The sequence below is a fragment of the Tubulanus polymorphus genome, chromosome 1 (genome assembly GCF_964204645.1).
Source record: "Tubulanus polymorphus chromosome 1, tnTubPoly1.2, whole genome shotgun sequence".
NCBI lineage: Eukaryota > Metazoa > Nemertea > Palaeonemertea > Tubulaniformes > Tubulanidae > Tubulanus > Tubulanus polymorphus.
In genome coordinates, this window is record NC_134025.1 from 20,426,172 (window position 1) to 20,441,464 (window position 15,293).

A 15,293-nucleotide genomic window follows, 5' to 3' on the forward strand; every position below is an offset into this window, starting at 1 on the left:
AACGTTAATCAGATTTACTCATCTGTTTCCCTCAGTTGAAATTTGATACCCGAATGGGTTGTTAGAAACTTTGCGACATTACAGTCTTCATTAAGATAAACACCTACTAGAAAACTAGTAGTAAAAAGAAGCACATCTGGCAAGTACATTTGCATGAAGGGAATTCATGAAAAACTGATTGTTATACTAGTGCAGGGGTTGGGCCGAAGATCGAGCTATAAGCTAAGATGCAGTTCTCCTAAAACTCGGCTTAGATAAGAAATTATGCTCAGTAAAAATCCTTTATAACGCTACTGTTGGGACTGATGGCAAAATATGGCATCGTAATGAATTTTGGCGACACAAAGAATGATGTTTTCATTGAATTTGAGTTTGATTGAGCAAATTTGTTCTTTGAAAAATGATGGCGTTAAGTGAGCAGTGGATGGCGTTATGATGGACTTAGACTGTAGTTTCAGCAAGTGATACGTTCTTTCGTTTCAAAAATGGGCCAATTTTTGGGAATTGCAATGCCTAACACGGTGGCGTTATAAGTGCAGCGACTGCTGCGGCTAAAGCGAGTGCAATAATTTACTAAATAACGTTTTTTTTTCTTTGAATATCATCTTCTTGATATGATTAAAGTGCCTTTGTCACTGGATTGTCTGGTCCCCTAGTCACACCTCAGCCCTACACTAGGCATGGGTATATTTCACTAATATCTACCAAAAAGTGCTTGAGAGGTCAATAGCGCGAACAATATCAACCATCTCAGTACATTTCCACGATTGTTACTAGTCAATACTATTGGGCAACTGTTCATTTTTATGGCTAATTGGCTCCATTTTCATGATTTTGATTTTGAAAGACATGAATAGAAATAAGAAATGTTAAATAATATTGGAAAGTGAATGAATGAGTTTTTGTTTTTTAACAGTCCTCAAAAGTATTTGGTTTTTTAAACCGAAAAACAACTGAAATGAATGGAAATTTGACCTTTACCTCTATTGTCAAAATCTTTATTTGACCCACCTACAGAACCTGCCAAAATCGGAAATAATGCGTTAAATGAGCTTTCGTTTTTGGAACTCAGCATCAAATTGATCGGGTTTTTTATAACTGCGAGATATCCAGCAGTCTTCGCATCCTGGGCCATTGTGAAAATTCAATACCGCGCAACATAATCAATTAAAACTAACAGGATCGCCGGCTACAATGCTAAAAAAACTGACAGATGGCCACATCACTCAAGAAAACCTCAGATAGGCCACTTAGGGTCAGATTCGCTCGAAGAAATATGGCTAAAATCTAAGACGAAAAAGACATTATGACTGAGTATGAAATTATAATGCAGCCTGAATGAGAATCGCTGCCCAGGGCGATATATCAAAACGGAACTTAAATTTCTTATAAGTTTCAGCGTACTGCAGCCAACATCCGGGGGCCAAAAAGGTTTCATTATCATTGATAGAACCATAACCACACTCAAACGTGGTGAACGGATAATAAGATAAAACCTGACGATGATCTCTAGGGTGAGATCGAAACGTCGTGTCTTTTATATATTTTTGATTGAATAAATAAATTCTGGTTTTTAAATTCTTTTATTTCATTATCATTATTAGGGCCCGATGAAATGCATCACCGAGACAGAGTTTGGATATAGAGGTTTTTTTTTTAATCGAAACGTAACTCTCCAAATGCGACTGTAGCAATTGAATTAGCATGTGCGCCTATGGTTAAAGTGTTTCACGTGTCGCGTATTTATGAAAGCGAAATAAAATTGCGCACACTCAATAATGGCCCATTAACCATAGTGCGCCCGTATGGGCTACCGAGGACACCGCGTGTGTTCGCACAGCAAGGTATTATTGACCATATGCTGGTCGCTTATGAATCGTTACAATAATAGTAGTTTCCCTATAAATCTACTAAATACCCGAAAACGATGCACCGATATATTGCTGCTCACGCGCATCGTTTTAACCGACTTGGTCATTATTGATTTTTCATGGATAAATCATCCATACAGGTCATTATATTCAACAAAAGTTCAGTCATTATATTCAACAAAATTTGTCACCAGCCACTCATTCATCGCTGTGTAACACCTGGCAATAACAACCAGTCAGAGGAGGTTGTTTGTAAAATGAAATGGTTCGGGGTTGATATCCTATTTGAATAAAGAACATTCGGATCGAAGTACAACGACCGTTTGCAGCTCGGGAGTTAAATCAAATTGCCTGATGAATCCAATTGAATGTTATCAGGATTCTACGAGTAATTTTGCCTTGTATTGAGAAATATGGCGGTGATACCCCCCCCCCCCCCCCCGTCATTAAAAACAAAAAACATAAAATTATATTGCAACTGAATTGGCACCGGTCAAGCCCGAGTCAAATTTGGCCCGTGTCACAGAGGGTGTTCACATGCAAACCACTCACTTGATACTAAACAATGCTTAAACAAAGTGAAGCGAGACACTTATTGTAATTGTTTGACCCATCCTAAAACTTGCTTTGGGCCTGGTCCGACATTTTCATCAGGCCAAACAGGCACGCACCTATTCGGCACCCGTGTGAACAGTTGTTTCGGGCCTAATTTGGCACGGGGCAAAAATGCTCGTGCGATCGCCGCTTAGATTTCTGGTACTACTGCAACAGCTTTTATTAGCCACACACATGATATCTAGTTACTTATCCCAGGCAATACTAGCTACTACTACAACTACTACCACTACTACTATACTACCACCACTAAGATCAGGGCGATAGATACGCTCACGGAAAGACATCCAGGGTCGGGATACGAGAAGAATTACTACAGCAACTCGTGGAGCGCTTCCGCGAATCGTATCAAGCTTACTCACTCATTGGCTGATGATAGTGATATTTGCTTAACGGGTAATAGACGAGCCGTGGTGGTTGGCGCCGTAATACGTACAACCCGGCAGCGAGGCCTACTTTCCGAAGTGAAAAAAATCAAATATCGAATGCATAATTCGATGAAGACGAAAACGTACAAAGACGAATTTTAATCTACGCGTTCGTCGTCGTGAAAAAGAACGCGCCACTTCAATTATCATCGTCGATGTCGCGTCGGACGGAACTTAGAGAACTCGTTTCGTAAAAACGGAATCGAATCCAACCGACGATCATTGAAAAGAACGAAAAGCGGCGAAAAGATGGAAAAAGAACGACAACGAACACGAGAAATCTTCCGCGCATCCATCGCGCACCGACCGGTATTGTTGTTAGGAAATTCGAAAAGTAAATCGTCCGGAAATCTTTTGATAGACTAAACTTATGTTATGAAGTGGTGTATAATCTGCGACACACGTTCGTCCGCTCGGGCGCCTCGTGCCCGTTCGCCCCGCGATGAAAACCAATTGCCAACACGTGCCCAATATAATACCGATATAATACATGATCCGGTTTTAATACTTCCGGGGTGAGCTATATCGTACACACTTTTGTGTCGCACCGATTATACGCAAATCGCGTGTTAAGGCTTCGCAATAGACGGTAATGACTGATTTTGCGTTTCGGTTACTACCCATAGCCGCGCGATCGCTTGGACCACAAATTGGCATGGATCAGGCTCAAGTCAAATTTGGCCCGAGCCTAATTAGAGAACGTGTTTACGCGTAAACCACTCGTTCGATAGTAAACAATGCTTTAACAGGGAGAAGTGGGACACTTCTGGAACCATTGGCAATTCGCACGCAATTAAGGGTGGATCCAGGAGGCACTAGTCCCCCATTAAATTGAGCTGCCCTCAAAATTCTTAAGGAAAATTTTTTTGTCATTTCATGAAGAAATATGAATTATTCCCCCATGACCGCTAACAAATAGCCATCAAATAGCCTTGGAAAACACCAAAATTTCAAAATTTTGTTGGGGAGGGCGGCAAGTCCCCCTTTGATGGCTTTGCACCTTTGGCGCTCGCCACGTTGGTGAGCCCTTCACGATTACTTATATGCTTTGCAGATAAAAATTGCAGCTATTCACAAGATCACTTTACGATCGTGTTGACAAAATTTGCTGCGTATCTGCGGATGGGCCGGACGTCCGAAGAAACAGCAGGGAAATATACCTCCCCGTCGTATAAATAAATCACTTCTTTTGTTCGACGCCATCGTAAATTTCACTTTTCATTAAATCCGTTTTAACAATTTCGTCGATGCATGTCTTGCGATTGTTTGCTCGCCACTACGGCGAATACCTTATCGCCAGTAACCTCAAGAGTCCGTAGCAGCCCCATCTGCCACTACACGAAACGCGCTTTCATCAGCAATTACGGCGGTTCGCATTTCGCGACGATGCGCATCTTTATTGTGAACTTCTCTTTCGAATTTTAAATCCGAACATTCTTCCTCGTAGAGAAGATTATTTCGGAGGACACCCATGCATTTAACATTCGGATATCGGAGCGCGACGTCGTAGTAATAATTGTCGTAGTAATAATTGTCGATGCTCCTCGTAGACTTTGCTCAGTGTAATGATCGCTGCTACTTCAAGCAGAAATTAATACACATCAAGCGAGAAACCGTAGTCAATGATTCTCGATTCAGGATTATCATTATCTTCAGGGCTGGAATCTCAGTCGCAGGGGGAAAGGGTCAAACCGAGTTAAAATAGAAACTTCACCACATACCATCTGTTCACTTGAAACGGAACTAGCGTTCAGTTTCATCTCGTCATCGGTTTATTTGAGTACGTTTCAGTTCTCGGCGCGGCTAGGTTATCATGCGCGGACCCCGGCAAAATACGTACCGCATATCAATGATAAAAAACATAGTCACGGTGATGACAATGAGAGCAAATCTATCTAGGAGCAATTCTGTTCCGGTCTTGATACTAGTCAACATTTCATGGAAAAAATAACTTAGACTTCAGAAATTATACGAAGAAAATCTAACCAGTTTCGATTTCAAAGTCATGAAATTGTGACGAGTCCCTAAATTCTAAATGGAATCATAAACCTCCTGTCAGTACATATGACATCAATTCATATAAACGATCCTATAATCGATATGTACAATGACAAGAATGTAGCTGACCTGGCTGTACTTTCAAGTCTAGACATGTGACATGTGTTACTATATTAGTTTGATCATTGATAACAACAAGGTACCGACCATCTGTGGAGGTGGGTTGATTGTCTGTTTCAGCGCTGACCAATTAAAAAACGAATATAAAAAAAAAAAAAATGGTGGATCCCGGGCAACATCTGAAGGTCTTGAGGAGAGAATCCCACAATGATAATAAAAAGTCCGAAAAAGAAACTTCGAGATAGTAGTTTATTTCAACGTTTCGACTATATCCTAATAGTCATCTTCAGGAATAATGAAATCCTACAGAAATTATGAGATATATATACAATCCAGAGACAAAGAGACTAATTCAAGTAATCAGAGATGATACAAACTAAAGGAAAATTAACGTAGAAACAGTTACACGCTAAAATAGATTAAAGGGAAGCAAACTAAGGGGTGATTATAAACAACAATAGTGAGTATAAATATAAATGAAACTTAAAGTCAGTAGTAAAAAGAAAGACGGTTTGAATTTTTCTCTTCCTCATCAAGATATACATGTTTTAGACTTTGTCACCCAATTGGAATATCGCAAATCATCTCCGAACAGTTTGGACTATAACTTTATATTCATGAATCTACAGGCTATTTGCGATCAACTCAACAGGAACCTCTTTGAATATCTACCTCGTCGATTTCGGCTCGCCCTCCAAGAACTACGGAAGTTAAAGACTATTAAAATATCTAAGGCTGATAAAGGTGGCAAGATTGTGATTTTAGATCTGGATAATTATAATGTTAAAATGCAATCTCTCTTGGATAATCCTGGTGTTTATAAGAAACTTAAATCGAATCCTCTTCCTCGTATGCAAGCTAATTTCAACAGAAGTCTTTCGGATATTATTAAACGTTTCCCCTCCGCTAAAGAAACTCTGAATAAGTTCCATTCACGTCTTTCCTCTTTACCATATATCTATGGATTGCCTAAAATTCATAAAGATAATGTTCCACTGCGCCCTATAGTCTCCAATTGTAATTCTCCTACATACCGGTTATCTAAATTTCTCGCGAAACAGTTATCTCCGGTGCTCGGTTCGTTCTCTCTGTCGCACCTTCGCCATAATCAACACTTACTTGAACGTATTAAGAATATTATCCCTGGCAACGACAAATTTATATCATTTGATGTTACTTCCCTTTTTACCAATGTTCCTCTTGGACCTACTCTTGATTTCTTAAAACGCAGATTACCATCACTTAACATTAACTTCGGCATTCCTACGGATTGTATCATCGACCTTATCTCTATTTGTACCACGGACTCCTTTTTTGAATTCAACAATTGTTTTTACGAACAGACATTCGGTATCGCTATGGGAAATCCTCTTAGTCCTATTCTAGCTAATTTATTCCTAGAACATGTTGAATCTGAAATATTGCCTCTTTACACTGATATTCACCCTAAAATCTGGCTCAGATATGTTTACGATGTTCTGGCTTTGGTTCCCTTTGACTTCAATGTTGATAACTTTCTTATATATTTAAACTCCCTTTACCCGTCTCTGGCTTTTACGTATGAATGGGAATCTAATAGTAAAATACCTTTTCTGGATGTTTTGATTTTTAACTGTGGATCCTTTTTGAAATTCGCGGTTTATAGGAAACCTACCAACGCTGAATCCTACCTCCATTACTTCTCTTTTACTTCTCCGGATATTAAACTCGGTTTAGCTCAAGGATTATTTCTTCGCGCTTTGAGAATTTGCGACCCCTCATTTCTACCCGATGAAATTCACCATATTAACCAATCTCTCAAAAAACTTCCCTACCCCGATTTCCTATTGAAAAAATCTCTACTTAAAGCTCGTACTACGCATTTTAGAAATAACAACCTTAGAACTCCTACGTTGGCTACCGATAAACAGCCTATCATTGTACCGTATGTACCTTTCCTCGAGAATTCTAAAGTTTCTCTTCGGTCACTAAATAAACAACTTATCTTTAAATACAATAATAAACTTAGTAACATATTGATTAATAACAAACCGAAAACCGAATCCCTAAACTGTGGAATTTATAAAATACCTTGTAAAGTTTGCGACAAAGTATATATAGGAGAAACAGGTCGGAATCTTAATCAACGCATAAAAGAGCATAAATTAGATGTAAAAAACTTTAAACCTGAAAGCGGAGTTGCTAGTCACGTTTTTCAGACTTCACACAATTTTGATTTTGCTAATGCTGAATTAATTTACCCTTGCAGCGATAAAACTAGAAGACATATTTTGGAATCTGCATTAATTATTGAAAATCCGAACAACGTTGTAAACCTTAACAATGGTTTTTCACCCCATAATAAACTTATATCAAAAGTCCTCTGTAAACTGGTTAAACTCAACACTTGATTTCCCCTTTGATTATTTGATATTTGTTCTCTCATCAATTTCGTCTCTGACTTAACTTGTATTCACCTTTGTTTTAATTTAAGTGCCCCCTAGTTTGTCTTTCTTTTTACTACTGACTTTAAGTTTCATTTATATTTATACTCACTATTGTTGTTTATAATCACCCCTTAGTTTGCTTCCCTTTAATCTATTTTAGCGTGTAACTGTTTCTACGTTAATTTTCCTTTAGTTTGTATCATCTCCGATTACTTGAATTAGTCTCTTTGTCTCTGGATTGTATATATATCTCATAATTTCTGTAGTATCTCATTATTCCTGAAGATGACTATTAGGATATAGTCGAAACGTTGAAATAAACTACTATCTCGAAGTTTCTTTTTCAGACTTTTTATTATCATTGTGGGATTCTCTCCTCATCGCGTCAACACGGATATAGTGTTCTACCAATCGTGATCTGAAGGTCTTATCAATCAATTAAGTGCAAATTTTTAGGACAAATTTGTGCCATTTTTGAAATAAGTGCCTGTAAATGAACGGCCACCCAAAATGGTTCAGCACATGACCGTATGCTAAATGGCGGTTTCAAGTTATATAGATCATTGGTTTACAGTTATGTCCTAGGTAAATGATAATGAGGAAATGCAGAATCAACTGCATGAAACGATTTAGAAAATCTTCATAGTGTTAACTTCAAACTGGTCTCAGAATCTGGTTGTGACGAATATGAATCGATCACGGATAAATGAAAACAGATAATACTTTTTACGATAATTCTTCAGATACGTAGATTTTTCTATAACTTTTAAACTATATTTCTTTAAATGTGGGGGGATTTTTACCAGGGGGAATTTTTACCTAGGGGGATTTCTACCTGTTACCCATATTTGAGATTAGATTTTTGAAGCGCAATCCTTTGAACGAACAGGAAAAAGGTATTTTGAAATGACTACTATACATAAGCTAATCCAGTAGAACATAGAAAGAGCGCTTATTCCAAGAAAGGAACCGATTTGAACTCCTCGCCACGTATAATGATATGCTTTGATCGCAATTCATAGTCTATCAAATCATTGGTCATAAACACTTGAAACGCTGTTGATGATGTTTTGTAACCAGATGGAGACCGGTTCAACACCAGCAGGGGCGTATTGTTATGTGGTCAGTTGAAGTCCAGCTGTCATCGTTGAATCGAAAAGACTTCCACAACGTTTATCGATATGACTTATGAATAGGGTGAATAAGTCCGTACAATATTAGTGATAAGAGGTAAGCAGATGCATGATAAAAGCTTGCGACGAGCATCACATCGGTCACAGCTTCCGAGGTGCTTGTAGCGCATTGTCCCAGAAACATCGAGCAGATGCCGGTTTAGCATTTCTCGATTGAAATAAAGAACCCATTTTCGAAGGTTGCTATGGCGTTGTTCGGGTTGTTTTTAAACTTTGTTAGTATTTTTCCTCTAAGTGCAGTATGCACAACTCAACTACTTCAGTACTTAAGATAAGTGTTTATTGAATGTATAAACTAGAGAATTGTTTAATGGGTGGCATCCGTAAGGTACCCTTCTCCCCGTGTACAACTATCCACCACAACTCAGAAAAGAGGATATTCAATAATGAAGATTGAATAGAGGCTTATCGATTTAACGTACTGCTAAATGGGCAAATGGAAACTCTAAAGAAGCAGTTTTCGCTGTATGTTTATAATCCATGAATAAGATATTGATAGCTTAGATTACTCAAAGATGATAGAAAATGAAATATCTCATCCCTTCATTCAGTTTCTGTGGTTAATCTTGAACTTCTGTCCAAATATTTCCTACACATACAAAATATATTCCTCCAGGATTGCTATGAATGCCTACTTCATACATGGCCTTGAAAATCCAAATGAAGTAGAGAATTTCAAAGATTTCATAATTTCATTTTGTTAATTCTGTTACCGTCAATAATAGGTAAAATGTGATTGCGAGATGCCTGGGGTTCGAATGCAACAGTACTCTTAGTAGTTATTTTTGGTAAGACACTTTGTCTAAATTGCTCCTCCACACTGTTACTAGAGATGGCTGATTCACACAGATATGTACTAAAGGTAATAATACCAAAGTATGAAGAGTGCAGTCTTACTGTATTCTTGAGATCTTAATATTCCTTACCTTTGTTGCAGAGTATGTCACCCCAATTGACGTCACAAATACACTCCCATGGAGACCTACAAGATCCGTGTTGACATCCCGGGTAAGCAATGCACTGGTCACAAAGCGGACCCTGCCAACCATACGCGCACCTGGAAATATGTTACATAATTCATTGTCAAAAAAGTTCGAAATTAAATATATTCTATATTTCGACTCAAAAACTTCTTAACTTAGATTAATGATGGCATATATTTCATTCTGTTAACAACGTAAGCTAAATTTGAACAACTGATTTCAGCAAATGATCAAATATATCTTATTCAGTATATCATCCTAAATCTTATTCAAACTCGCAGACCTGCCAACTTATAAATTATCATATCACGGACAAAAAAACTAATTTATCCGGGACAAAATAAGGAGAAATGAAATCAATTTTTTAGAGGGACAATAGAAATTGTTTTAGGGACAACGATAGATTTTCTATAAAACACTAGCACGGACAGTTAGGCATTTTCAGGGACTGTACCTGACAATCAGGGACAGCTTGCAGCTCGGAAATCAGGCAAAATTGTTACATACAGTAGCTGACAATTTACAAATACATATTCCTCATTTTGCCACTGGATATTTAGAAGTCTTTATGCTAGACAATCTATGGGTAAGATTATCATATCAAACTACGATATCTTTATTCATCTTATGTATCCAGTATTTATTGTCCGGTGGCAATGATTAATCATATTAAGCGATAGACTACACATAACTTGATACAGTTCTTCATATTGTGGTTTCGATAGTCAGTCTGGTATTTAGTACTAATACTCATTAATCACCCCGATCCATTATTTCTCTAGTTACGATGATGACGACCAAATAAAGAAGAGCTCCGTATCTAAGCTCTTTATGATAAAGAACGTAAGGAAGTAATTGACCGAATCCGTCTGCGACGGTAAATCAATCTCCTTGACGAGTATGGTAGTTCATTCATCAGATCTTATGGCCGGTTGAAATCGAAAAGACAATCTCAGTTCTAAATAGATCTAATTAGCCTAATGGAAAAACGACTTCGACGTACAAAAATGTCGAGGCGATGAAACAAAAAACAAATATGAATTATCGACAAGTTTGTCAAATCTGGACAATTTCTAAAAGGCATTTCTAATTCATTCATAGCTCGACCAACCTACGTAAAAAGCCAGTCAATGAACGTCATAATTCACTATTTGTCATAATGTCAAACAACCCGCAGATGACATATAGTAAGACGAAACCACTTACTCGGGCTAGACTCTGTCCCGACTAGACTGGACAAATTGAAAATGTTTGCATACCGAGCTAGCCCGATATAACATTATCTTAATCATACCAGTAACGAAATAGCTACTAAAACATCGGAAAACCGAGACACCACACAGTTACTGGCTAGAGTGAAGTGAAGTGTTTTCAGGGCAAATTTCGTTTCAGTATTTTTTTTTCTTTCTCAATAGCTCAAGATTGCGGACAACCGCAAATTTTACCATCTGCCATTATTTAAGTGGTGCGCAAAGATGTTTCATCGAAATAATAGCTAGTTGTCTGATTGCAGACTTTGGTCGACGAACCCATCTGGGAATATTACTGAATATCGTCGCGTTTTTCTTACTAAAATAAAAAAGAAAAAAAACACGAGGCACCGAAAATCACTCTCGGGGGCTGCTCGTAAAAACTTAATCGGCGCTCGCTCTTTCGCCGGAAGATGATAATCAAAGCCGCGATGATCGTTTCGAAACGTTCCACGCGCGATCCCCGCCTCACAGCCGGTGGCCGCACGATCGGGCAAACTTCTGCAGATGTTACGCAATAACGCTAATGAGATTTCAGTGAGATATCAAACATCTTACGGGTGCACAAAATTTTAATGGGCATTTCCGTAGCTTATAATACCACGAGATAATACCGATAATACCGCGAGATAGCGTTTTTGAAACTGAAATGATAATTGGATTTCGTATAGACTAAAATCGAACTGTTTATTTTGCCTATAAGGGTGCTTAGACCAAATGCTGAGTCAGCACTCTCTCGACGAGATGAATTTGAATATGCACAATCCATTGCCGCCGGGATGAATTCGCACTTAAATATATCTGGTGGTAAATTTATGATGCATTATGATTCTTTTTTTTTTACATTGTTATCAACATTATCATAGACATATAGACATGAAATTAAATCTTTCTATGGTCAGACCTTTCTAATCAGGATAGATTCTATTCAGATTTTGATATAAGAAAAGTAAAATTAGGTGCTTAGGCTAAAAGTTGATACCTTGTTTCTCATTTACTTCTGCTGAACTTGCTAGTAGACCTAGCCAAACGCCCATCTACCCTTACCTGTACTGCTTTTAAAATCACGAACAAGTTAACCATAGCGGACCTCGGCAGCTATCAAAATGAACTGATAACAAATTTCATCGCGGTTTACAAAATGACCCAGCTGAATCTAGCCGCAATAAACGGATTTATTCGCGATTCCGTTATTTCGAAACAAATATTTTGTATTCTTACGATAATAATCGCTTAATCAAAGCGGATGCCGTCAACGAGTTTTGAATCTACTTTCGAAGGCTCATCATCATTGAAGCGTCCGGATTTCAACGAGATCCTCGAGCTACGATTCAAAACATTTATTTTCCTTTGTTATCTATTGAAAATCGAACTAAATTTTTCAACAAAAAAAAAAAAGAAAGAAAGATATGCCGCGCGAAAATCGATGGACTGAAGTGACGGAGCCGACAGATGCGGATAATTGAATGATGACAGGGGGTTGCCTTGATTTTCCTCCATTATCTATTTTACCGAAAGCGTAGCCAATTAATGAATTATTCAGGCTGAGACTGGAAGATTTTTCGCACTGAAAACGAGAGCGCGAATCGTTACGCGGTTTGGCATTTATCGCGCGCGGGAACGCATATATCCCTACCTGCATTCGCCTGGTTTTGAGCACGAACCGTGGATAGGATGACAACCAGTTTTACAAATGACTGAAAATAGAAAAGTAACGTTAAAACAGAGGGAACCTATAGCCGCGATCACACAGAGACGATGCTTAAACAAAGTGAAGTGGGTCATTTCCGATACCAGTTGCAATACAAACGCAATCGTTTTTTCCTGTGCTGATATAAATTTGGCTTGGGCCTGCTCAGATGTTTTTGACCGAGCCAATTTTGGCACCCGTGTGAACAGTTGTTCCAGGCCAAATTTGGCCCGGGCCGAAAATGCTCGTGCGATCACGGCTTATATTGAACAAGGTCGTTGTGTGGAGTGGACCATAAGCCACAACCGATTTGGCCGGGGTCAAACTAGCCCAGAACACTCCCTTGATTAATAAGAGACCGTGTTCACATATAAATCATTCAATCGTTACTAAAATGCAATCAAAACAATAAAGTGACAAGTGAGTTAAGTCCCTTCTAGAACCAATCAGTATTCACACGGAACAGTTTCAACTTGTGCTAAAAACTTGCTAAAATGTGGCACTGGCTCGGTGTGAAGGTTTTGGTCGGGTCAAATTTCGAAGGGATACGGATTCATTTTGTACCAGCTTGAAAAGTTCGCATCTCATCTATCCCGGACAAAATTTGGCCAGGGTAAAAAAACGACGTTTATGTTATCGCGACTTTCGTAAGCCAAGTGTCTAACAAGGTGGTATGGGATCACCCACCCGGAAAAGTAGTGAATACGGTAAATGCGTTCACAGGTATTTTACGCACTTTGCGATGGAATAAGGAATCCAACAAGCGGGAATACCGTAGATGGGCTACGCATCGTAAAGATCAATTCAATTTTTTACTCAATTTCTAATTTGTTTCATGCGAGCGGAACTCAACCACTCACTGCAACGGGTAGCGCACATATTCACCCCTCCATCAAGGCTACCGGCCTGTGTTACACCGAGGTCGGATAATACACTCGCAGTGTTAGGCTCTATAATAGTGACAGGCGCGCGGGCGCAGTGCTTTACTTTACGACTGCCGCCGCGAGTTATTGGTTTTACCTCTCGATGGGGTACTATTTCTGGCCATTCATCGATGCAATTCAATCAATTTCAAGTGCGTGTGCACACACTTTACCACTTGGAATATCCATTTTTGATCGACTCACAGACATAGCATCACCGAGAGGAGATCACTTCTTCGTTAATATGTTCTAATTTGTATTGTTTCTCATCGGGGAATACGCCGATGTCTTGATATGGGAAGCTCGGTACACCGGGCTTTGTTACATCGCGCGTGTCACACGCTCCCTAGTTTCTTATACAATGCGACCTTTCTTATTCAATTTCACTTCTGGGCCCAGTTTCACGAAAAAGTTTAACCGAAATTTTTTGTGTAATTGCTATTGGGTACTTCATTTTTTCAATGAGGACAATTCAAATTTAACCGTTTTTGACTTTCGTCAGGTTTAAAATGATGATATGTGCTTATTTCTGAGCCAATTCATTGTATACACTTTTTTTAAAACAGAAAAGCTGTGTAAAGGAAGGTATCCAGGTATCAAACCAGTTAACCAGGTATCAAATCATATAAGAAAACAAAAGTCGCAATCACACGCAGACGATTTGGCCCGGATCAGGCCTCCGACCCAAATTTGGCCCGTGCCTAACTAGAGATTGCGTTCACATGTAAACCACTCATTCCCAACTAAACAATGATTAAACAAACCAAAGTGAATCACTTCTAGAACCTGTAGCAACTCATACACAAGAATTACATCTATGTAAAAATCTGGCACAAGGGCTGGTCCAATGTTTAGGACGGGCCTAATTTGGCGCGGACCAAACTGGCATGGGCCCACAAAGAAATCTCATGCGAAAGACCAAGTCTCAAACACGGCAAACGCACGCTACGGTAGCGTCAAATGCAGGCCTTTACGGCCGAAATCAACGTACCCGTTTCGCAGTTAACGCCCATCCAGCCGTCCATGCACTTTTTATCTCCGTTCACGTCGCACGTGTAATGTCCGAATTTATCGTTTCGCGGACGGCAGTATTTCGTACAAGTGTCGTAGTAATGTTCGGCGCATCGTACCCTGATGCGGTAGACGAGCTGAATCGACGCGCCGTTATATTTCAGCCGGTGCCAGTCCTGCCCCGGCAATATGACATTCGAATGCGTGATCGTCTCGATTAATCCACTGTGGTCTGATGAAAGAAACAATATACATATATATATATATATATATATATGTATATATATATATATATATACATATACATATATATATATGTATATATATATATATATATATATATACATATACATATACATATATATATGTATATATATATGTATATATATATGAACTAAATCGCGAAATCATGCATTAAGAATGAAAAGAGTACGGAAATGTTTATTCGACGTATTGACTTTATCTTCAGGAATACTGTTTACTCTATTCTCAGAGTGGGTGGGATGACATATTATCCTAAAATCACTGCTATATATGGTTTATATGGTTTTATTATAATGATCCCCCCGGACCCTATGATCGCCACACAGGGTATCATAAGTGAGTTTGGTGTTTCTTTTTCCCACCAGAAAAGAACCTTGGACTAAGAAAATGCGTCGCCACCAGGATTCAAACCCATGAAACCTGGATTGACGAGATCAGTGACCGGCGGCTTACACCACTCCGCCAATGCCCCTTCTCTGGTTTATATGGTTATAATTGCAACTTCTTAAAATATCAATTGG

General features: G+C 38.8%; 1 protein-coding gene across 1 annotated transcript in view; it reads right to left on the reverse strand.

Moving 5' to 3' along the window:
- The window catches only part of LOC141910092 (protein jagged-2-like), a 50,110-nt gene that overhangs the window by 11,808 nt on the left and 23,009 nt on the right, over nucleotides 1–15,293 (reverse strand). The window contains exons 5-7 of the mRNA XM_074800841.1: nucleotides 14,489–14,740; nucleotides 12,521–12,581; nucleotides 9,578–9,708 (exon numbers count right to left, since the gene is read on the reverse strand). Of these exons, the coding sequence (XP_074656942.1) occupies nucleotides 9,578–9,708; nucleotides 12,521–12,581; nucleotides 14,489–14,740 (444 nt within the window). The remainder of the gene's footprint in view (nucleotides 1–9,577; nucleotides 9,709–12,520; nucleotides 12,582–14,488; nucleotides 14,741–15,293) is intronic.